The 23,885-nt window shown below is 44.4% G+C and overlaps 1 protein-coding gene across 1 annotated transcript in view; it reads right to left on the bottom strand.

The window, feature by feature from the left end:
- SLC14A1 (solute carrier family 14 member 1 (Kidd blood group)) overlaps positions 1-22,584 on the bottom strand; it is a 29,572-nt gene extending 6,988 nt beyond the window's left edge. The window contains exons 1-6 of the mRNA XM_038403348.2: positions 22,547-22,584; positions 15,087-15,182; positions 12,719-12,886; positions 10,685-10,874; positions 8,669-8,797; positions 1,040-1,232 (exon numbers count right to left, since the gene is read on the bottom strand). Coding sequence (XP_038259276.1) covers positions 1,040-1,232; positions 8,669-8,797; positions 10,685-10,874; positions 12,719-12,884 — 678 coding nt within the window. The 5' untranslated portion in view covers positions 12,885-12,886; positions 15,087-15,182; positions 22,547-22,584. The remainder of the gene's footprint in view (positions 1-1,039; positions 1,233-8,668; positions 8,798-10,684; positions 10,875-12,718; positions 12,887-15,086; positions 15,183-22,546) is intronic.
- Between the last annotated feature and the right edge of the window lie 1,301 nt (positions 22,585-23,885).

Raw genomic sequence — 23,885 nt, 5'->3', positions numbered from 1 at the left:
AAACCATGAAGAATGGCAAATAATGAGAGTGTTGATTCACCTTAATATAAATCAACTCAAAATTCAATCTGGTTTACTCCCCTTCAATTTGAGTTTGTAACCCCCTAAAATTCCTGCCTAGAACATTATGGCATTTACACTAAGGCCCCTTTATGCCACTTTCACAGTGGAAATTTAGTTTACTCCCAACTTTTCCATCCCTTTACACGGCCAGAGTGGTATAAAGGTGCCTGAGTATTAATGCGTTTCAGGTTCTTTGTTTGTGATCATGTTTTTTCTTTCTTTTCTTTGGTTGTTCAATGACTTGAGTGCTCATAGACTCATAGACTTTTAGTTCAGAAGGGAAAATCATGAGCATCTAGTCTGACCTCCTGCACAACGCAGGCCACATAACCTCACCCACCCACTCCTGTAACAGGCCCCTAACCTCTGGCTGAGTTACTGAAGTCCTCAAAACATTGTTTAAAGACTTCAAGTTACAAAGAATCCATCATTTGCTCTAGTTTAAACCTGCAAGTGACCCATGCCTCAGACTGCAGAGGAAGGGAAAAAACCTGCCAGAGTCTCTGCCAAACTGACTCAGGGAAAAATTCCTTCCCGACCCCAAATATAGGGGTCAGTTTCTGGTCAGTTTCTGTCTGACTGACAGTTCTATTCAACCACAGGATAAGCACAGTTGAAGTGCAAGTTTTCCCCAAGCTGTCCCCGCAACTTGCCTTAGGTCTGGTCATGTGAGGCCCACCTCTAAGTAGAGGGAGTAATTCAAAGTCCGTGGTCAGTTTGAATCCCCAGTCTTTCCCCGGAAACCACCAAAATTGGGCATCATGCCATTTTGGTGGAGTTTTTTGTGAAGTGGCTACTCCTCTTTTAAGAAGTGGGCAGAGATGACCAATTCATTTCATATGAGTTGTTGGATGCTCAGGAGGTTCAGATGTTGTTAACCTCGGCTGTATTTGAGCCTGTTACCTAGAGGCAAGAGCCTTCCTGTTTATCTTTTGCAAGGGTGTGGAATATTTCTCCTTTCTTTAATGGACCTTACCAGTGGCGCTTTGATTTCAGACCAGTTGATATTGGGCACTGATGTTACAGGCTGAATGAGCGTTGTAGGGAAGAAGAGGTTGTAGCGCCCAGTGGCGGCCAAGTAAAGAGACACAGCAATATTGAAAGGCAGGGTGAGAACAGGAAGGTCCCATTTCCTGAAGACTGAACCTAAAGCACTGGAAAGAACGGGGCTGAAAAGAGAAGAATAAAAAGAAACAGTTACAGCTTGTTCATCTCAGCTGGAATGGTGAAAAATATCCCCACCATTTCAGTCCGAATTCCCAGTGAAACTCGGAAAACTCTAATCTCCTTAGGCGACTCCAATCAGTGAATCTCTCACATCACTTTAACCTACATGAGATAAGCACTCACAAAATGCTACCTAGCACCATCTTAAGGCATGAGCCCCAGATGAGCACCTGTAACCAATGAGAATTGATGTTGCTCAGCACCACTTCAATCAGGCTGCATTAATTTTTAAAGTATTATTTGAAGTCCAAGTTTCCTTTTTATAAAAAAGATAAATAAATTAGGTTTATTCCTGGCATGTAAAGCAGTGGTGAATGAGCCACAAAATATTAGGAGAGCTAACACTAAGAAGCATCCAAAAGTCTGGATGCTTAATATAACCTTGTCCAAACCTCTTGGCTCAGATCTCACAAGAACAGGATTTCTTGGGAGATTTCCAGAACTCCTGGTTTCCATTCTAGATAAATATATCATACAAACAGTCTTTCTGGTGGCATATTGATAATTCATCTCCCAGACCTGACTGGAATCAATAAATCTAAAAGCATGTGGAAAGTCTCAGCCAGTCAGATCCCCCACTGATGAAAATTAGTGTCTCTCTATTGGCTTCAGAGCTATGCCAATTTATACCAGTTGAGGACTGAGCACAGTCAACTTCTGCTCTCAGTTACACCTGTGAAAATCCACTGAAGTTAGCAGAGAGCTCAACGTAGCCCGTATTTTAAAAAAGAGTTAACAGGTGAGTTTGGGTGTTAGAGGGATTTTCAGTTGGTGCTGATTTTAACCAAAAACATTTGGCATTTCTAATGCAATATCCTTTGTCCCCTTTTGTGGCTACGATCAACAGGAAAAAATGCACTGTGTTATAATCCTTATTTAATCTCAGATCAAGCCATTTCTCTTAAAAGGATTTCAGTTATCAGAGCAATGTGCAGAAGACTCCTTTGCGAGAACGAGTAGAAAAAGAGGTCAGCACTTTTGTGAATCCCCCGTCACCGCCATTTTTTTTGTTAAAATGCCACATTTCTAATGTTTCTCCATAGCTCTATAACAGATTGAAAAGTAGGATAGCGTTTTCACAGAACACGTTGCTCTTTTGTAAACTGAACTTCAAAGTTTTGACAAAAATGTCGCTGAAATGTCAAATTTTAAAATCTTTCAAATAGCTCTGTGGCAGATATAGCAACCCAGTAGCTTTGGGGACCTTTGTATTACATTTATGAATGGTTTCAGAGTAGCAGCCGCGTTAGTCTGTATTCGCAAAAAGAAAAGGAGTACCCGTGGCACCTTAGAGACTAACAAATTTATTAGAGCATAAGCTTTCGTGAGCTACAGCTCACTTCATCGGATGCATCCGATGAAGTGAGCTGTAGCTCACGAAAGCTTATGCTCTAATAAATTTGTTAGTCTCTAAGGTGCCACGGGTACTCCTTTTCTATTTATGAATGGCTTCTGTTCCAGTGTGTGGGTCTGGGAGGCGGGGGGGAAAGTTACCACGGCTCCTCCAGAAACTAAACACGGTGGGGGAAGATTAAGGTGGGTCGCTGAAAGAGTAAACAACTCCAGTGACACAGGCGCCAGCTTCCTCAGGGCGTGCTCAGCCCCCGCTGAGCCCGAGACCCCTCCCCCCATCTGCCTACTTCCCCCAAACCCCTACCCCTGCCCTGCCTCGTCCTGCTCTTAACCCTTGGATGGGGAGGTGGGTAGGAAGGCAGCAGGGGTGATTAAGGGAGTGGTAAGCCCAGGGGAGGCAGTGGATGCCAGGGGCAATAACTGGGGTGGTGAGCCCAGGGATGGAGCCCTGAGACTGGGGAATGGAGCCCACCGCTGCTCAGCCCGTGGCCAGAGCCCAGCGCCGCGCAGCTAGAGACTTCTGACCACCACCCCAGGGCTGAAGCTCGAAGCCTGAGTCCCACCATCCGCAGGAAGGTGGGGAACTCAGTCTGGTTGTCTGCTCCTCCAGTGTTTGTGGCTCCAGAGGGGGGCAGGGTCCAACTCTTCCTGGTGGCCCAGGGGAGGGGTGCTGCTTTGTACCCTCCCCCACAATCACTGCCCAGGAGGCAGTGTGACCACAAGAAAATCCCCTGGTGGCCGCATGCAGCCATGGTGGCCGCATTTAGGAAACGCTACAACATTCTGCAAAATGTTCTGGGTTTCAAGAGATTGGTACAATGAGACCTTCATTTATGAAGTCTATAGAAATAAAATATGGAATAATCCTGCATTGTAAGATGAGCACAAGGCAACACAGATTTATGTCTTATTAAGACAGCGGCAGCGAACCAGCGGAGCAGCGGGGACAGCAGAGCAGCTCACAGCAGGAGTTTGCCTGGGACTGGTAAGTATCCGAGTGTGTGTGTTTGCTTGCTGAGGAAGTATCCGAGCGTGTGTTTGCTGGGAGGGCAGGGAGAGAGCCTGAGTGAGTGTCTGATTGGCTGCTAGCCTGCAGGGGGCGGGCATTAGGGTGTCTGTGTGTTTGCGTCAGGGAAGCCTGGCTGTTTAAAAATAGCCAGAGCCTCGCGAACCAGCTGAGCAGCGGGGACAGCAGAGCAGCTCACAGCAGGAGTTTGCCTGGGAGTTCGCCTGGAGTGAGCCCAGTGAGGCTTACATCTTGCCAACGTCTCTGAGGAAGCTCATAGTAGGTAGGTGATATGGAAGGGGGGGGGTTCAGCTGCTGTGACCTGCACTGGATGTGCCATGTTTGTCTTTCTTCCACAGGACAGAAGCGACTTTGTCTGTACAAAGTGCAAGCTGGTCTCCATATTGGAAGAAAAGATTGAAGGTCTGGAGCAACAGTTAACGACCCTGCGTTGTATACGAGAGACTGAGGATTTTCTGGACCAAACTCAGGATAGCCTTCTAGGGGCACAAAGCTCTAAAGATATAGAGCAGGTTGCACAGAGGAGCCAAGAGGCCAGTGAAGAAGCTTGGCAACATGTGACCTCCAGAAGAGGTAAGCGGAATGTCCGGGTTCCAGTAACACAGACACAGGTAACTAACCGCTTTCATGTTCTCTCCACAGGTACCAATGCGGAGAGTGGACCAGATGATATGTCTGGGGGGAGAAAGCAGAAGGAGACTCCGCTGGTTGGGAGGCATGAGATGCGATGTCCTGAGGTTGGGGGTTCCACGACCACCACTCCCAAGAGGAGAAGGCGGGTGGTGGTGGTCGGGGACTCTCTCCTCCGGGGGACTGAGTCATCTATCTGCCGCCCTGACCGGGAAAACCGAGAAGTCTGCTGCTTGCCAGGGGCTAAGATTCGTGATGTGACGGAGAGACTGCCGAGACTCATCAAGCCCTCGGATCGCTACCCCTTCCTGCTTCTCCACGTGGGCACCAATGATACTGCCAAGAATGACCTTGAGCGGATCACTGCGGACTACGTGGCTCTGGGAAGAAGGATAAAGGAGTTGGAGGCGCAAGTGGTGTTCTCGTCCATCCTCCCCGTGGAAGGAAAAGGCCTGGGTAGGGACCGTCGAATCGTGGAGGTCAACGAATGGCTACGCAGGTGGTGTCGGAGAGAAGGCTTTGGATTCTTTGACCATGGGATGGTGTTCCATGAAGGAGGAGTGCTGGGCAGAGACGGGCTCCATCTTACGAAGAGAGGGAAGAACATCTTTGCCAGCAGGCTGGCTAACCTAGTGAGGAGGGCTTTAAACTAGGTTCACCGGGGGAAGGAGACCAAAGCCCTGAGGTAAGTGGGAAAGCGGGATACCGGGAGGAAGCACAGGCAGGAAGGTCTGTGAGGGGAGGGCTCCTGCCTCATACTGGGAATGAGGGGCGATCAACAGGTTATCTCAAGTGCTTATATACAAATGCACAAAGCCTTGGAAACAAGCAGGGAGAACTGGAGGTCCTGGTGATGTCAAGGAATTATGACGTGATTGGAATAACAGAGACTTGGTGGGATAACTCACATGACTGGAGTACAGTCATGGATGGTTATAAACTGTTCAGGAAGGACAGGCAGGGCAGAAAAGGTGGGGGAGTAGCACTATATGTAAGGGAGCAGTATGACTGCTCAGAGCTCCGGTACGAAACTGTGGAAAAACCTGAGTGTCTCTGGATTAAGTTTAGAAGTGTGTGCAACAAGAGTGATGTCATGGTGGGAGTCTGCTATAGACCACCGGACCAGGGGGATGAGGTGGATGAGGCTTTCTTCCGGCAACTCACAGAAGCTACTAGATCGCATGCCCTGATTCTCATGGGTGACTTTAATTTTCCTGATATCTGCTGGGAGAGCAATACAGCGGTGCATAGACAATCCAGGAAGTTTTTGGAAAGCGTAGGGGACAATTTCCTGGTGCAAGTGCTAGGGGAGCCAACTAGGGGGAGCGCTTTTCTTGACCTGCTGCTCACAAACCGGGTAGAATTAGTGGGGGAAGCAAAAGTGGATGGGAATCTGGGAGGCAGTGACCATGAGTTGGTTGAGTTCAGGATCCTGACGCAGGGAAGAAAGGTAAGCAGCAGGATACGGACCCTGGACTTCAGGAAAGCAGACTTTGACTCCCTCAGGGAACAGATGGCCAGGATCCCCTGGGGGACTAACATGAAAGGGAAGGGAGTCCAGGAGAGCTGGCTGTATTTCAAAGAATCCCTGTTGAGGTTACAGGGACAAACCATCCCGATGAGTCGAAAGAATAGTAAATATGGCAGGCGACCAGCTTGGCTTAATGGTGAAATCTTAGCGGATCTTAAACATAAAAAAGAAGCTTACAAGAAGTGGAAGGTTGGACATATGACCAGGGAAGAGTATAAAAATATTGCTCGGGCATGTAGGAAAGATATCAGGAGGGCCAAATCGCACCTGGAGCTGCAGCTAGCAAGAGATGTCAAGAGTAACAAGAAGGGTTTCTTCAGGTATGTTGGCAACAAGAAGAAAGCCAAGGAAAGTGTGGGCCCCTTACTGAATGAGGGAGGCAAGCTAGTGACAGAGGATGTGGAAAAAGCTAATGTACTCAATGCTTTTTTTGCCTCTGTTTTCACTAACAAGGTCAGCTCCCAGACTGCTGTGCTGGGCATCACAAAATGGGGAAGAGATGGCCAGCCCTCTGTAGAGATAGAGGTGGTTAGGGACTATTTAGAAAAGCTGGACGTGCACAAGTCCATGGGGCCGGACGAATTGCATCCGAGAGTGCTGAGGGAATTGGCGGCTGTGATTGCAGAGCCCTTGGCCATTATCTTTGAAAACTCGTGGCGAACGGGGGAAGTCCCGGATGACTGGAAAAAGGCTAATGTAGTGCCCATCTTTAAAAAAGGGAAGAAGGAGGATCCTGGGAACTACAGGCCGGTCAGCCTCACCTCAGTCCCTGGAAAAATCATGGAGCAGGTCCTCAAAGAATCAATCCTGAAGCACTTAGAGGAGAGGAAAGTGATCAGGAACAGTCAGCATGGATTCACCAAGGGAAGGTCATGCCTGACTAATCTAATCGCCTTTTATGATGAGATTACTGGTTCTGTGGATGAAGGGAAAGCAGCGGATGTATTGTTTCTTGACTTTAGCAAAGCTTTTGACACGGTCTCCCACAGCATTCTTGTCAGCAAGTTAAGGAAGTATGGGCTGGATGAATGCACTATAAGGTGGGTAGAAAGCTGGCTAGATTGTCGGGCTCAACGGGTAGTGATCAATGGCTCCATGTCTAGTTGGCAGCCGGTGTCAAGTGGAGTGCCCCAGGGGTCGGTCCTGGGGCCCGTTTTGTTCAATATCTTCATAAATGATCTGGAGGATGGTGTGGATTGCACTCTCAGCAAATTTGCGGATGATACTAAACTGGGAGGAGTGGTAGATACGCTGGAGGGGAGGGATAGGATACAGAAGGACCTAGACAAATTGGAAGATTGGGCCAAAAGAAATCTAATGAGGTTCAATAAGGATAAGTGCAGGGTCCTGCACTTAGGATGGAAGAATCCAATGCACCGCTACAGACTAGGGACCGAATGGCTCGGCAGCAGTTCTGCGGAAAAGGACCTAGGGGTGACAGTTGACGAGAAGCTGGATATGAGTCAGCAGTGTGCCCTTGTTGCCAAGAAGGCCAATGGCATTTTGGGATGTATAAGTAGGGGCATAGCGAGCAGATCGAGGGACGTGATCGTTCCCCTCTATTCGACACTGGTGAGGCCTCATCTGGAGTACTGTGTCCAGTTTTGGGCCCCACACTACAAGAAGGATGTGGATAAATTGGAAAGAGTACAGCGAAGGGCAACAAAAATGATTAGGGGTCTAGAGCACATGACTTACGAGGAGAGGCTGAGGGAGCTGGGATTGTTTAGTCTGCAGAAGAGAAGAATGAGGGGGGATTTGATAGCTGCTTTCAACTACCTGAAAGGGGGTTTCAAAGAGGATGGCTCTAGACTGTTCTCAATGGTAGCAGATGACAGAACTAGGAGTAATGGTCTCAAGTTGCAATGGGGGAGGTTTAGATTGGATATTAGGAAAAACTTTTTCACTAAGAGGGTGGTGAAACACTGGAATGCGTTGCCTAGGGAGGTGGTAGAATCTCCTTCCTTGGAGGTTTTTAAGGTCAGGCTTGACAAAGCCCTGGCTAGGATGATTTAACTGGGACTTGGTCCTGCTTTGAGCAGGGGGTTGGACTAGATGACCTTCTGGGGTCCCTTCCAACCCTGATATTCTATGATTCTATGATTCTATGATTCTAAGACAAACCATTAAAAATGCAAATCTTGAATTAATTTTGATTAAAACATTTATATTAAAATTGATTCTGTAACATTATTAAAAGCAACACTTAAAAGCTAAATTTAATTTTAAAGAATACATTGTTTGGAATCAAGTGTACTTACATGGGTTAATTTTGTAGAGTATTAGTTAAAGACCTAAGAAAGGCAGGATCAAATTCAGTCATGTGCAAATCCACTGGGTCAGATTTAGTGATGCAAGTGAGCATAGTTTTACTGGTGGGCATGATTATACCAGCAGTGAATTTGATCCATTGACCTCATGCATTTGCACAGGTTGTAAGTTGGGGAAGCATTTTGCCCATTTGCTATAATCAATTGTATAGGTTCACTAAACATCATTTAAATGTCAGGGCAAAGGATGCCAAAGCTCACCACAAGCTATGCACATACAGGGATGACTCCTAAAACAAACAAACAAAAAAGTGCACCCGCCTCTGAGGTGCAATGCAGAAGCTGTTTAATAGCCCACAGCAAAATGGCACAGTTTAGGACAGAAAGTGGTGAATATCAGAACTGAAACTGTAGGGTGGGATTTAACAGAAAGAATCTGAAACTAAGAGCTTGAAGGGTTTGCAAAACTCCTGTTAGTGTCAATAAGTGTTCATTGAGAGCCATATAGGAAAAGAAGAACTAGAAATGTTTAGCTTGGTCTACAGAAAATAAACCAGTGTGACTTACCAAGCCATGGTTGTAACAACAACTGGCAGTAGAAGCCACCAATAATAGTCTTCTTTGTCAGAGAACACAGCCATGAGCAGTCCCACCAGGACCCCATTGTAGCCAAACAGTCCTGCTGCTATGGCCGATCTGTGGGAGAAAGACAATTGACTTGACCTGGTTACTAGAAAGCGATTGGCCCTAAAGGCCCTGTATACACTAGAGCCGCATCCCAGTGAATCACTCTTTCTTGCACTGAAATGCAATTTCCAGAAGTCCTACATCTGGCAAAGTGACAATATTGAGCTGATGAACAATGTGACCATTCACACAAGTAAGTAGCTGGGGTTAGCACAATTGGTGCCATAGCAATGGTGTTGCTAAAACCCCATGTTTAGAGGGCAGCTGAAAGTTCGTGGGTTACTCAGCACATTTCTAATAACCTACAGACACTGCATTGTAATAGCAACAGAAAATCTGAACGTAAAAGAAATCTGTTCTAGATTGCACATAACCAGAAAGCTACCCCTCTTTGCTACTTGAGGCCCCAAACAACAGTCACGATCCTCATTGACTATTTTACCTGAATATTGGGGCCACAATTCTTTCCTCATGCAACTGCAACCAAAATCTGTGGAGAGGAAGGCTAGTCCAGTTGCTCAGATGCTGGCCTGAGACTGGAGAGACCCAAGTTTTATCCCGTTTTACCCCAAACTTTCTGTGTGAGCTCAGGCAAATCACTTAATGTCTCTGTGCCTCAGTTCCCTTTCTGTAAAAATGAGCATAATGGCACTGCCTTACCTCAGGGAGGTGTTGTGAGGATAAATACATTACAGACTGTGATGTGCTCAATCTATTCAGGGGATACCATCATAGGGCCTAATCACATCAGCCACACTATCAGAGGCTCGTTCACCTGCGCATCTACCAATGTGATATATGCCATCATGTGCCAGCAATGCCCCTCTGCCATGTACATTGGCCAAACTGGACAGTCTCTACGTAAAAGAATGAATGGACACAAATCAGACGTCAAGAATTATAACATTCAAAAACCAGTTGGAGAACACTTCAATCTCTCTGGTCACTCGATCACAGACCTAAGAGTGGCTATACTTCAACAAAAAAGCTTCAAAAACAGACTCCAACGAGAGACTGCTGAATTGGAATTAATTTGCAAACTGGATACAATTAACTTAGGCTTGAATAGAGACTGGGAATGGATGAGTCATTACACAAAGTAAAACTATTTCCCCATGGTATTTCTCCCTCCCACCCCACCCCCCACTGTTCCTCTGATATTCTTGTTAACTGCTGGAATTAGCCTACCTGCTTGTCACCATGAAAGGTTTTCCTCCTTTCCCCCCCCTGCTGCTGGTGATGGCTCATCTTAAGTGATCACTCTCCTTACAGTGTGTATGATAAACCCATTGTTTCATGTTCTCTGTGTGTGTGTATATAAATCTCTCCTCTGTTTTTTCCACCAAATGCATCCGATGAAGTGAGCTGTAGCTCACGAAAGCTTATGCTCTAATAAATTTGTTAGTCTCTAAGGTGCCACAAGTACTCCTTTTCTTATAGCTGAGGGGAGCACTCAACCGCCAAGATAAAATACTTATAACAGCTCAAATAACATGCCCATCCACTAGCTCTCAAACTGCTTTTATATACTTAACCTCACAACCCTATCATGATGTTTGTGATCATCTCCATTTACCAGACAAGGGAATGGAGATGCAAAGGGTAAGTGACTTGCCACATAGCAAGACAGTGACAGAGCCAGGATTAGAACCTGAGGTGTTTTATAGTGCTTTTAGTGTACTAGACTGTACCTTTCCTGGATTAGAGATTATAGGCCTTTCAGTGCAATAACCGTGGTTTATGTAATGCGAGCAAAAGTTTGAACTCACTGTTCAGCATCACCAAAGAACGGATCTGCTCAAACATGGGCCTTACACACCACTAATGGGTAGCACAATATTTTAAAGTTCAGTTGCCAATTTATTTAAAAATTCCAAATGCAAAGGCCAAACCTACCTGTCCTGGCTCAGAATAAGTGCTGTAAACATTGAGACAACTGTTCCTGAACAGCCTGTGATTGTCCACCAAGGATTCTGGATCAACAGTCTGGCTAGAATAAGCAGCCCACTGAGTGGGTTGTTGACAAACATCACCTCGGATATTCCCCGCAGGACCCAGTCAATAAACTGAACAACTAGAGGTTTATCTGAAAGAGATCAAATAAAAATTCTGGGAATAAGACATCATTCCAGCATGGCTTTCTTGAAACACACTTAGCTTTGCAGTGTCTGCCTCCATTCTTTTGCCATCAATGTATCAACAAGACTGTAAAACTTGTCTCTGATTTATTGGTTCCTGGACATATTTTGCATCTGGCACATGAAAAAGCTAACTGAGATGTATTGCAGTTGGTAGAGTTCACCACTATCAAGCACTTGGCCAGATTACTAAAGAAGAGTTTATGAAAGTCACAACTAGTCTTTCTTGTTGGGCAGCCAACATAAGGATTCCACTATAAATTTAATGAGAAAACTAAACTACTGCTGTGTGTAACTCTGTTGCCGAATGGGTTTTAGGCAAGGCTGAAAACAGTGTGTAGATGGATGAGGAAATGTTAGGGAACAACCCTTTTACCATAGAAAAAGTGCAGACACAGAACGCTGAGGTGCTGGTTTCATGGGACAGATTGTTAAAGGTATTTAGGCACCTAAAGAAAGGATGCCTAGTGGGAGTTTCCAGGAGTGTCTAAGCATCTACCTCCCATTGAAATCAATGGAAGTTAGGGACCTAGATACTGCTGAAAACCCCACTATCCCATAACATGTCATTAGGTGCCTAAATATTATTAAAAAATTTGCCCCTTCATGGCAAGACATATGTACATCAGCACAAGCAGTACTGAACTAAATCTTTATTGCTGACACTTCTGTCCAACTACAAGTTGGCCCACACAATCCTTTAGTTCCACATTTTTAGAATAAGAAGCCCGAGGACCAAACACAATGATATTTACACTGCTCTGCACAAGTGTGCAAGGAGCTCACAGAAAATGCCAACTCAATGTTTATGCTACTGCAGTGACTATTGTACGAAGAGGGTGAGATTAGTTAATTTATCTTATCCTTTTATCTAAAACCAAACCATTGAAAAAAATGCCACAAAGCCTTCAAGTTGTTCATACATCTACTATATGCAACTTCATTTTCCTATTAATGCTACCCTTGACGTCTACTTCTATCCTCCATGGTATTCTATACCCACTGTTTGTGTTTTGTCCCTATATGGATGGTAAGCTACTTGAGACAGGGGCTGCTTTTTATTTTATGTTTGTGTAACCCCCACACCTCCTGGGTGTGGTGTTCTGTCCCATTTAGTGGCACCGAGATCACTTATAGAGAGAGAGAGAATGAGTCTGCTTAACAGCCAGTTGGCTTTTAGCTCATGCTGTAGAGGCTCATGCACTAAACTCCAGAGGTCCCAAGTTCGATCCAGGCCACCAGCGACCAGGGTCTGTCGGCGTTACATTTGCACAGCACTCATCATAATTAATATTGTTTATTAATAACTGGTATTGCAGTAGCAAATAGCAGCTCCCAGTTCGGAATCAGGGCCCCATTGTTCTAGGTGCTGTAGCCACTTGTTAACATGAAAAGACAGTCCCTGTTCCAAAGAGCTTACAATCTAAATTGGTTCCCCAATCCTGATGAGTGCTTCTTATAATAATAGTAATAACACATGGCTGTTTAGGTGTCTAAATGGCCTTTTGCATGTGCAAATGCCCAATATGTGTGGGCAGTCATGGTAATGGCAAGATGACACATTAAACTTTCCTTTCTGAAAATTAAGTGGCTTAGCCAAAAAAAATGTACACCCCAAACTCTGGACATGCTAGTTTTTGCATATGCAAACAGCCTCCAAGTACACAAATCAGGGAGTTAGATGGATTAATTCCCAATATACGCACCCAGAAAATGTTAACATTGCTGTTGTTGTAATGAGCTAGTTGTTATTTATTACCCATGGTGCTTTTCAGATAATCAAAGGCTTTACCTTTCAGCCAGTCTCCACATGCTTTCATTTTTCCTGTTAGATATCCAAGGGTTTTGCAGAGTCTCCCTTTGCCACTTCCCACTGATCTCTGGTCTTTTGTGCTCTTTTCATTGTACATCTTCCTTTCTCCATTATTATTGGTTCTAACAACCTCACTGTCTTCCATATCTTAAGGAATCGAGGAAAGGGAACAATGTATCACAACTCTCAAACTGTTCTGAGATATTATTTGCTTTCAGTCTCCTAACTTGTGCACCAGCAAATTTCTTCTGTACTTAGGGAAAGACTGTGATACTCTTTTTCATAATGAGTAGTGACTTACCCCTTCAGAAACCCCACTGAAATCAATGAGACCACTGGTAGAGTAAGGTGCTACCCAACATGAATATGGGTGTGGCAATCTGGCCCTTAAAGAAGGGAAGGGACAGACTGGCTGGATGAATTCATGTTCCTTGGTAGATGGGCACATATATCACTTACTGTGATGACTGGACCTTAAAGAGTTGGGAGGTATGGTCCAGAACAATCCCTTGAGATGTTTAACGGTGATTGAAATTTTGAGTTCTTTTTGCTCCACTTCCTCCTTGTTAATGCAACCTGCATCCCACCTTTGCACCCCAAGTCAATCCTTTCCTTCCCTTCACTCTCAGTTCTCTCCACTTATCATTGGTAATGATTTTCAGTAAGTTCTCAGGCATGGCAATGCCTCTGCTTGTGTAACCCACTGATAGGGGTGTGTTACAGGCCCCCCTCTGTGCGTGATCCACAGAGATTTAGAGTCTGTTCCAGCCCCAGCTAAAGATCTTTAGCTCAAGCTGTAGCAGCTCCTGCATTTAACTCTGGAAGTCCCCAGTGTATCACCTAACGTGGTGGCTGTCACACTAGTTTAAATGGTCATGTGTAGAATGATTCCTTTTAGAGACAGGAGCTCCAGAATGTGGTGACTCCCTTCCCAGGCAGCTGGCTCATTAGAAGTGGTCACACCTGATGAGCTCCAGAGAGGGATTTCATCAAGATATAAAGGCTTGCTGCAGGTTGGTAAGAGAGGAAATATATCACAATGAATTATGAAGCTAGGTCTTGTTTCCAAACTTCTTTATCCATCCTTAAACTCATGTCCCAGGACTCCAAGAGAAGAACTTAAATGTTTAACTGTTAAAGGCAGAACATTGTTAAAGTTAATGGAGCCAATGCATTCTGAATTTTTGAAGAGTTTGAAGTAGAAATCCCTTCCCCTGGTTCTCAAGGCTCAAACATAAACATTTGCTGTGGACGGAAACCTGACACCAAAAGGAGATTCAGCTACTAATATCAGACTCAAAGGCAAAGGCATTTGGAATCCAGGATGAAAAGGAGTTAAGCTAATTCTGAAAAGTATGTATTTAAATCATTATTTTGCATCTATTTTCCCATAACTGCATGAGTTAAGACCTAAAGGCCTATGCTGGATTTTCATTGGACTGGTCACAATATCAAGAACATTGCTTAACTGACAGTAAGAGTGGATGGAAGAATGCAAGGTATTTTTTTCTTTTTTTTTTTGGAAACACAAGCGGAGCTCCAATAGTTCCCTGTTTGGAGAACAGAACTGCAGGCTACATCTTAAATTGACCCCTCACTGCTAACCAGAGTAATAACATCACTGAAGCTGGGCAATGTTTTTCTGATTTGCTGTGCATGGATGTCATTTTGCTGCGCTATCCCTGCAGAATATGCAGCAATTTGGTACCTTCTACATGTTTTGTGTGGCTGTGAAGGGAGAACATATGAAAAACAGAGATTGCACAAGACAGGAATATGGCCAGGTCCAGTGATATTCAAAGGGCCTTCAAGAGTGATCCTACTGGTCCAGTTAGACCACTCTGCATTTTTCTGGGCAGTGATACCACTTCCCATAGTTTTAGGAGGAAGACTGGTGAAAGGTGCCACCTCCACCTTAACAGTACTGGAGACAGATGTCCACTATTTATCCAAAGAATGCATTTGATAGGAAAGCAGCATCAGCCATTGTGTCTCAGCTCTAGCTTGGTGTGGGTGACTCTGTCTAGAGGGCAGAGAGAACTTCAGTCTCCACAGTGCATGCAAACCCTGGTCTCTTTGCTGATACTGCCAACCAGAATTGTAAATAGTGCCATCTGAGAAGATTATTGTGCTTTTTAAAGGTAGATCTGTCCCCACTAGGAAATGGACTTCCATCCCTATAGTGGATTTCACATAGACCATCAATCTGCCAGCAGGTGGGAATGACTTTAGAGCACTTTTCAGACATTTTTGGAGGCAAGAACTATATACCCCAAAACCTGTTTCCATCACCTTCGCCTGGACTTATTTCACCCACAGATGAAGACTGAATGGAAGTTGTCCATACCTGTTCTTCCAGCAGATCCCAAAGAAGCACACTTGGAGGGAAGGCGTGGTACTTAAACTCAGTGATGGTGGAGCTTAATGCCAACCGGGGAAGTGTCTGTGAAAAGAAAATTACTGGAGGCATCACAAATATCGCTCAGAGAACATCTGTTTATCCTTCCTGTCATTTCACAAGTGATATAAGACATGGATAAATAAGAGGGAAACAGGCACAGCATCACGACATGTAATAGGTAGGCAAAGTGCATGCTTAATTGCAGGCAGGATCAAAGGATCATTAATTTCCTAATTTTGTCTGTAAAGCATCACACATCAAAATGCCTGTATGTGCAATGAATGCTCATATATCTGTTAGTGGAATATACATTGCACTGCATGTAACATGCCTCCAGAATTATCCTTACCTTTGCATACAATCATATTGGATATATGTGAGCTAAAACCTGTGTAAGAAATGTATGCAAAAACAGTCCCACAGAGTGGAATTCACGCACTGGTTTGGCTTGTGTGAGGCCCTCTGTGCTGCACATGTGGGACTCCTAAAAGGCTATGAAGGGAGTGGCAGAGTGGGTCTTAGCTGGCACATCTTTTCCGTAAAAACCTAAGAATGGTCTGACCCAGAATGGCTAACGGTCCATCTAGCCCAGTACCCTGTCTTCTGACAGTGACCACATGCATCAGACGGAAAGAACAGAACAGGGCAATTTATCAAGTGACTCGTCCCCTGTTGTCCAGTCCCAGCTTCTGGCAGACAGAGGTTTAGGGACACCCAGAGCATGGGGTGGCATCTCTGACCATCTTGGCTAATAGCCATTGATGGACCTATCCTCCATGAACTTATCTAATTCTTTTTTGAATCCACTTACACTTTTGGCCTTCACAACATCCCCTGGCAACGAGTTCCATAGGTTAACTGTACATTGTGTGAAGAAGTGTGATGAAGAGACTTGCCTGCCTGGTGCAAAGGCTGCGGATCTCTTGAGGCATCTAGATAGACTTATGTGTAGTGCTGGGGAGGAGCCAGTGGTCATGCTACATGTAGGTACCAATGACATAGGGAAGTGTAGGAGAGAAGTCCTGGAGGCCAAATTTAGGCTGCTAGGAAAGAGACTGAAATCCAAGACCTCTATGATGGCATTCTCAGAAATGCTACCAGTTCCACACGTAGGGCCAGGTAGGCAGGCAGAGCTTCAGAGTCTCAATGCGAGGATGAGATGATGGTGTAGAGAGGAGGGGTTTAGATTTATTAGGAACTGTGGAAACTTTTTGGGAAGGGGGAGCCTATACAGGAAGGATGGGCTCCACCTAAACCAAAGTGGATCCAGGCTGCTGGCACTTAGCGTTAAAAAGGTTGCAGAGCAGTTTTTAAACTAAGAGATGGGGGAAAGCCGATTGCTGCAGAGGCGCACGTGGATTGGACAGAGACTTCTCTTAGAGGAGAGTCTAGTGAGAGAGATTCTCTAGGGTTTAGTCAGGAGGAGAGGATGAACGAGAATAAAGTATGGGCCAGATCAGATGAGAAACATTCACAAAAAGAATCTGACACATCAGAAAAGGGCAGACAAATAAACAGTGACAAGTTTTTTAAAGTGCTTGTACACAAATGCTAGAAGTCTAAATAATAAGATGGGTGAAACAGAGTGCCTTGTGTTAAAGGAGGATATTGATATAATAGGCATCACAGAAACCTAGTGACGTGAGGACAATGAATGAGACACAATCATTCCGGGGTACAAAATATATTGGAAGGACAGAATAGGTCGTGGGGTGGGGGATTTGCATTATATGTGAAAGAAAATGTAGAATCAAATGAAATAAAAACCTTAAGTGAATCCACATGTTCCATAGAATCTCTATGAATGGTAATTCCATACTCTAATAAGAATATAACAGTAGAGATCTATTATCGACCACCTGACCAGGACGCAAAAAGAAAAGCATTCCTTTGGCACCTTAGAGACTAACAAATTTATTAGAGCTTAAGCTTTCGTGAGCTACAGCTCACTTCATCGGATGCAGTGATAGTGACGATGAAATGCTAAGGGAGATTATAAAAAACTCAGTAATAGTGGGGGATCTCAATTGTCCCCATATTGACTGGGTACATGTCACCTCAGGACAAAATGCAGAGACAAAATTTCTCGATACTTTAAATGACTGCTTCTTGGATCAGCTGGTACAGGAACCCACCAGGCAGAGGCAACTCTAGCTCTAGTCCTGAGTTGAGCGCAGGATCTGGTCCAAGAGGTAACTATAACAGGACCGCTTGGAAATAGTGACCATAATATAATAACATTTAAGATTCCTGTGTTGGGAAGAACACCTCAACAGTCCAGCACTGTGGCATTTAATTTCAGAAAGGGGAACTATGCAAAAATGAGGAGGTTAGTTAAATAGAAATTAAAAGGTACAGTGCATCCGATGAAGTGAGCTGTAGCTCACGAAAGCTTATGCTCTAATACATTTGTTAGTCTCTAAGGTGCCACAAGTACTCCTTTTCTTTTAGTGACTAGAGTGAAATCCCTGCAAGCTGCATGGACACTTTTCAAAGACACCATAATAGAGGTTCAACTTAAATGTATACCCCAAATTAAAAAACACAGTAAAAGAACTAAAATGGAGCCATGTGGCTTAACAACCATGTAAAAGAAACAGTGAGAGATAAAAAGGCATCTTTTAAAAAGTGGAAGTCAAATCCTAATGAGGTAAATAAAAAGGAGCATAAACACTGCCAAATTAAATGTAAAAATGTAATAAGAAAAGCCAAAAAGGTGTTTGAAGAACAGCTAGCCAAAAACTCACAAGGTAATAACAAAATGTTTTTTAAGTACATCAGAAGCAGGAAGCCTGCTAAACAACTAGTGGGGTCCCTGGATGATCGAGATACAAAAGGAGCACTTAAAGACGATAAAGTCATCGCAGAGAAACTAAATGAATTCTTTGCTTCAATCTTCACAGCTGAGGATGTTAGAGAAATTCCCAAACCTGAGCCATCTTTTGTAGATGACAAATCTGAGGAATTGTCACAGATTGAAGTGTCACTCAAGGAGGTTTTGGAATTAATTGAGAAACTTAACAGTAACAAGTCACCGGGACCAGATGGTATTCACCCAAGAGTTCTGAAAGAACTCAAATATGAAATTGCAGAACTATTAACTATGGTTTGTAACCTGTCCTTTAAATCAGCTACTGTACCCAATGACTGGAAGATAGCCAATGTAACGCCAATATTTAAGAAGGGCTCTAGAGGTGATTCTGGCAATTACAGACTTGTAAGTCTAATGTCAAAACCAGGCAAATTAGTTGAAACAATAGTAAAGAATAAAATTGTCAGACACATAGACGAATATAAATTGTTGCACAAAAGTCAACATGGTTTCTGTAAAGGGTGATCATGTCTTACCAATCTTTTGGAGTTCTTTGAGGGGGTTAACAAACATGTGGACAAGGGGGATCCAGTGGACATAGTGTACTTAGATTTCCAGAAAGCCTTTGACAAGAGCCTCACCAAAGGCTCTTAAGTAAATTAAGTTGTCATGGGATAAGAGGGAAGATACTTTAATGGACTGAGAACTGGTTAAAAGACAGGGAACAAAGGGTAGAAATAAATGGTAAATTTTCAGAATGGATGGGGTAACTAGTGGTGTTCCCCAAGGGTCAGTCCTAGGACCAATCCTATTCAACTTATTCATAAATGATCTGGAGAAAGGGGTAAACAGTGAGGTGGCAAAGTTTGCAGATGATACTAAACTGCTCAAGATAGTTAAGACCAAAGCAGACTGAAGAACTTCAAAAAGATCTCACAAAACTAAGTGATTGGGCAGCAAAATGGCAAATAAAATTTAATGTGGATAAATGTAAAGTAATGCACATTAGAAAAAATAACCCCAATTATACATACAATACGATGGGGCTACTTTAGCTACAACTAATCAGAAGAAAGATCTTGGAGTCATTGTGGATAGTTCTCTGAAGACGTCCACGCAGTGTGCAGCGGCAGTCAAAAAAGCAAATGGAATGTTAGGAATCATTAAAAAAGGGATAGAGAATAAGATGAAGAATATCTTATTGCCCTTGTATAAATCCATAGTACACCCACATCTTGAATACTGCATACAGATGTGGTCCCCTCATCTCAAAAAAGATATACTAGAATTAAAAAAGGTTCAGAAAAGGGCAACTAAAATGAGTAGGGGTTTGGAACTGGTCCCATATGAGGAGAGATTAAAGAGGCTAGGACTTTTCATCTTGGAAAAGAGGAGACTAAGGGGGGGATATGATAGAGGTATATAAAATCATGAGTGGTGTGGAGAAAGTGAATAAGAAAAAGTTATTTACTTGTTCCCATAATATAAGAACTAGGGGCTACCAAATGAAACTAATGGGCAGCAGGTTTAAAACAAATAAAAGGCAGTTCTTCTTCACTCTGCACACAGTCAACCTGTGGAACTCCTTGCCTGAGGAGGTTGTGAAGGCTAGGACTCTAACAGGGTTTAAAAGAGAACTGGATAAATTCATGGAGGCTAAGATCATTAATGGCTATTAGCCAGGATGGATCAGGAATGGTGTCGCTAGCCTTTGTTTGTCAGAGGGTGGAGATGGATGGCAGGAGAGAGGTCACTTGATCATTACCTGTTAGGTTCACTCCCTCTGGGGTATCTGGCATTGGCCACTGTCGGTAGACAGGATACTGGGCTGGATGGACCTTTGGTCTGACCCAGTATGGCCATTCTTATGTTCTTAACTTCTGACTTCCTCCTTACATAGATACACGGATCTAGACTTGTTTAATGGAAGTGCAAAAATGAAATCATCCTCTTGCATGCTAAGTGCGTAAGTATCAAAGGGCACCCGATGGTGGTCTCGACACCCCACAAAGCCAAGTATAAGCATTTCAAAAATAAAAAACTTGGTCAATAATTGGAAACCTTGCAGCCCAACTAAAGAAAGGATGAAGCATGAAACTCCTGTGGATGGGGTGTGAGAAAGCATTTGTAGGGCCATGAAAATCCAGCATTAGAAAGTAGTGTAGGCAGCCTGTCGAGTGATTAGAGCATAGATCAGGGTTTTCAGGACTCTTGAGGGCTACACATAAATTTGTATCCGTTTAACTAAAGGTGTGATTTAAAACCAGTTTAGTTAAATGGGTTCAATTTCATGTGTGGATACCCTTAAACCATTCAAATCTGGTTTATATTGGTTTCACTCACCCCTGTAAATTCACCAGTTTTAAGCCATTGTAATTGTGCCCCACACAGAAGTTTGCACCCATTTAATAAAACCAGTTTAATTTTAAACCAATGCAAATTTGCGTGGAGACAAGCCCCTGAGTTGTATTCTTGTTTCTACCACTGACTTGCAGCCTGACCTTGAACCTCCGATCTCCCTTGCCTGAAATTCCTACTTCACAAGGGATTTGTGAGGCTTGTTGTGTTCATTTAGATGGAATAAATGGGTGAAAGGTGTTGATATAACCCAGTCACAGTCCAAGATTAAACAGTGTTAAACAAGATTTAGGGTTTGGTATAGAAACCTGAGCCTGCTTAGTACCATGGCAAGCCCACCATTAAAAATCCGTGTAACCTTTTATTAAAGATACAGAAAAGAAGGATTCAGAGTAGCAGCCATGTTAGTCTGTATTCGCAAAAAGAAAAGGAGGACTTGTGGCACCTTAGAGACTAACAAATTTATTTGAGCATAAGCTTTCGTGAGCTACAGCTCACTGTAACTCACGCAAGCTTATGCTCAAATAAATTTGTTAGTCTCCAAGGTGCCACAAGTCCTCCTTTTCTTTTTGAGAAAAGAAGGAAAAACAGTTAAAGCATTTGAAATGTAAAATATTAAATAGAGTTTACCTTTGAACAACATCCCTTGTTCCCTTTCCCTTTAGCTGGAGAGAGAGTTTTAGAAGGAAAATTCCCGTTGTTTGAAGTCTCAAAGGTGGCAATAACGGTCCTTTGGGGTACAGAGAAGAAGTTAGCTGACATGAGCTGGGACTGTTGCCATTTGCTGCTGCTGTTAAAGTCCAATCCTGTTTCATCTCAGATGATGCTTAGGATTCTGCTGGAGTTGATGGGGTGGTCCAGTTTGGTCAGGAGATTCCCTCAGGATTAGCACCAATGTCTGGGGTTCCTAGAGATGGTGGAGGTGGCAGCCACGATGGTGAAGCTTCCTCCAGTAGTCTCCCTCTCTCCTTCACTGCTTCCCCCCCACCTCACCCCCAAAGTCTCTTTCCTTAAGGACCCACAAAGAAAATGGTGGGTAGAATAGCCCATCCCCTCATTATTTTGTCCACCAAATATATCTAGACTAATTCAGTTTTTCTGTCTCCTTTCAAATCTTTTCCCGTCAACATTGGTTATGGGTTTTTTGTGACATCTTATGAACTTTCAGATGCTTTTTGCAGTTGAGCTCACAATTAGAGTAAATGTGTAGGCCCAATTATCACAACAGGCTTTGATAGTGAATGGGGGCAGGTCATCACAAACAAGTGAACTGTAGCTCACGAAAGCTTATGCTCAAACAAATTTGTTAGTCTCTAAGGTGCCACAAGTATTCCTTTCTTTTTGTGAATACAGACTAACACGGCTGCTACTCTGAAACGAGCTATCTATGTTTCTAATGATCGAATCTCCCATTACTAACACCTGCCTTTTCCTAATGACTGGAGTTCCCTCCCCCGGAGCAGTAACCTCAGTGTGAGAGGATACCCCTACATCATCTGGAAGGAGGGTCCCAACTATGGGAAGGTTTCCCTCTGCTCCAGTTCACTGCTCTCCTTCTCTGGGCCTTTCATCCTCCTTAACAGCACAGGGGCTGTCTGACCGGAGGTGGGACAAATCTACAGTGTCCTGGAAAGCCTCATCAACATACTCTCTGCCTTAACTCCTCCAGTTCTGCCACCCTGGCCTCCGAAGCCCATACATGGTCCTGAGGACCAGGAGCTCCTTGTCACCGAATGCAAACATATGCCCCCCACCACAGGGCAGGTAATCATACATGCTACACCGAGTGCAATAAACAGGATAGCCCCCTTTCTGCTGCTGGGCTTCTGCCTGCATTCTCTCCTACAGCTACCTAGGTTAATGGTAGGATTTTTGTTTAAATCAAGAAGTTTTGATTATAGTTTAAAGGGTTTAAAGAATGGCAAGCATACCTTGCCCCTTTTCCACACTCCCTCTTGAAACTCCCTGTTAGCGGTCACTGGTCGCTTGCTCACTGCTTTATAAATCCCTGGCCTTCTTGACAGCCCCGCCCCCTGACTAAGGCTCAGCCAATGAACAGAGGCTTCTAGATTTCAAACCTTGTTAGAAGCTCACAGCTTCCAGCTGCCAGCCACAGCACACGGTCCTTCAAACAAACAAACAAACAAACAAACAAACAAACAAACAAACAAACAAACAAACAAACGCTCAGCAAGTAAACCCCAAACACAAACACACACTACAGACAGCCACTTACCCCCAGAGTCTCGTATTTGCTCCTCCTTCACCTGGAGAACTCCCTCTCGAAACTCTCTGTCAGGCCTTAGACACTGTTGGAAAAAGGGATATTCCATGGGGAGGGGAAACAGTAAATGATAAAAATATTTGTGGGTCTGCATCTCCTAATAATAGGACCCAGGAATGTAAATAGCATCTGAATATCAGCCTATTTATCCACCTCTAGGAAAATGCCAGTATTCAAAGTTTATTGCAAAGGTCTGTCTCTGATGCTCTAGCTCCCTCTCGTGACGATTTGCAAACAAAGCATCAGGATTGTGCGTAACTAAATTACCTTCTTTTGGCCTAGGGCTTGATGTAAGCACCATAATTAAATAACTGTAGAACTTGTTAAAAAAACAAAACAATGCTCAATTTGCAGAAAGGCTAATCCACCTGCCTCAGCAGCCCTTCAAGGTAAATGAAGATCAAGCAGATTATAAAATGAGCAGTGTGATGTGGAAGAAGGAGCCGGCAAGTGAGTGGCAGGAACGGTCAAATCCTATTCCTGCTCTAAAACGGCTCTCTGCCTTGAAGAGTTTAAGGCTTTATTCCCACTTCCAGCCAAAGTCCACTTAGCACAAGACCTGGGAGTGGAAGGAGGGATTGTCTCTCTGTAATCTCAGGTTTGGGATTGAGTCAATCCTCAATACAAATTAGAGCATCCTCAACTACTGTAAACTGCGGTTGGCTGTTTATGGACCCAATAGCCAGGACAGTCTGACAGCCAAAAACAGCTTTCGAGTAGGGACAGACCATTTTCTCCAGACACATTCTCCACTTATCCCCTCTGCTGCGGGAATGTGTTGGTGGCAAGATTTGCTGTGTTTACATCCTGGAACAGTGTAAAGGGGTCAAATCCCAATGAAGACTCAGTCTCTTTTCGTCTAGAGGAGTAGTTCTCAACCGGTGGTCCTTGGCCCCCTGGGGGTCTGTGAGCCCTTTCAGGGAGGCCATGGGCACCCATGACTGAAACCCCAAGCCCCGGCTTCCCCTGTGGGGCTGAAGCCAGGACAGCATAGGGCTGAAGCCCCATCCTTGGTGCCCCCACCCAGACTGAAGGTGGGAGCAGCGACGGGCTGAAACCCCCAGCTCCCCTCCTGCCCACTGAAGCCGGAAGCAGCAGGGAGCTGAAACCCCAAGCTCCCTCCCACTCTTCCACTGAAGCCGAGAGCAGCAGGGCTGAAGCCCTGAGCCCACTGGCAGAGTTGAGGGGGTATGAGGGTGTTGCCCCCCAAAACTGCAGTGCCTTACCCAGAGTGGGGCAGTCCTGGGGGCAGCTCCATCCCCCCATCTCCTCCTTTCCCTCAATCCCCCTC

The sequence above is a fragment of the Dermochelys coriacea genome, chromosome 5, assembly GCF_009764565.3.
Source record: "Dermochelys coriacea isolate rDerCor1 chromosome 5, rDerCor1.pri.v4, whole genome shotgun sequence".
Taxonomy (NCBI): Eukaryota; Metazoa; Chordata; order Testudines; family Dermochelyidae; genus Dermochelys; species Dermochelys coriacea.
The sequence above is the reverse complement of the archived record's forward strand: the minus strand, read 5'-3'. Positions and strand labels throughout refer to the sequence as shown.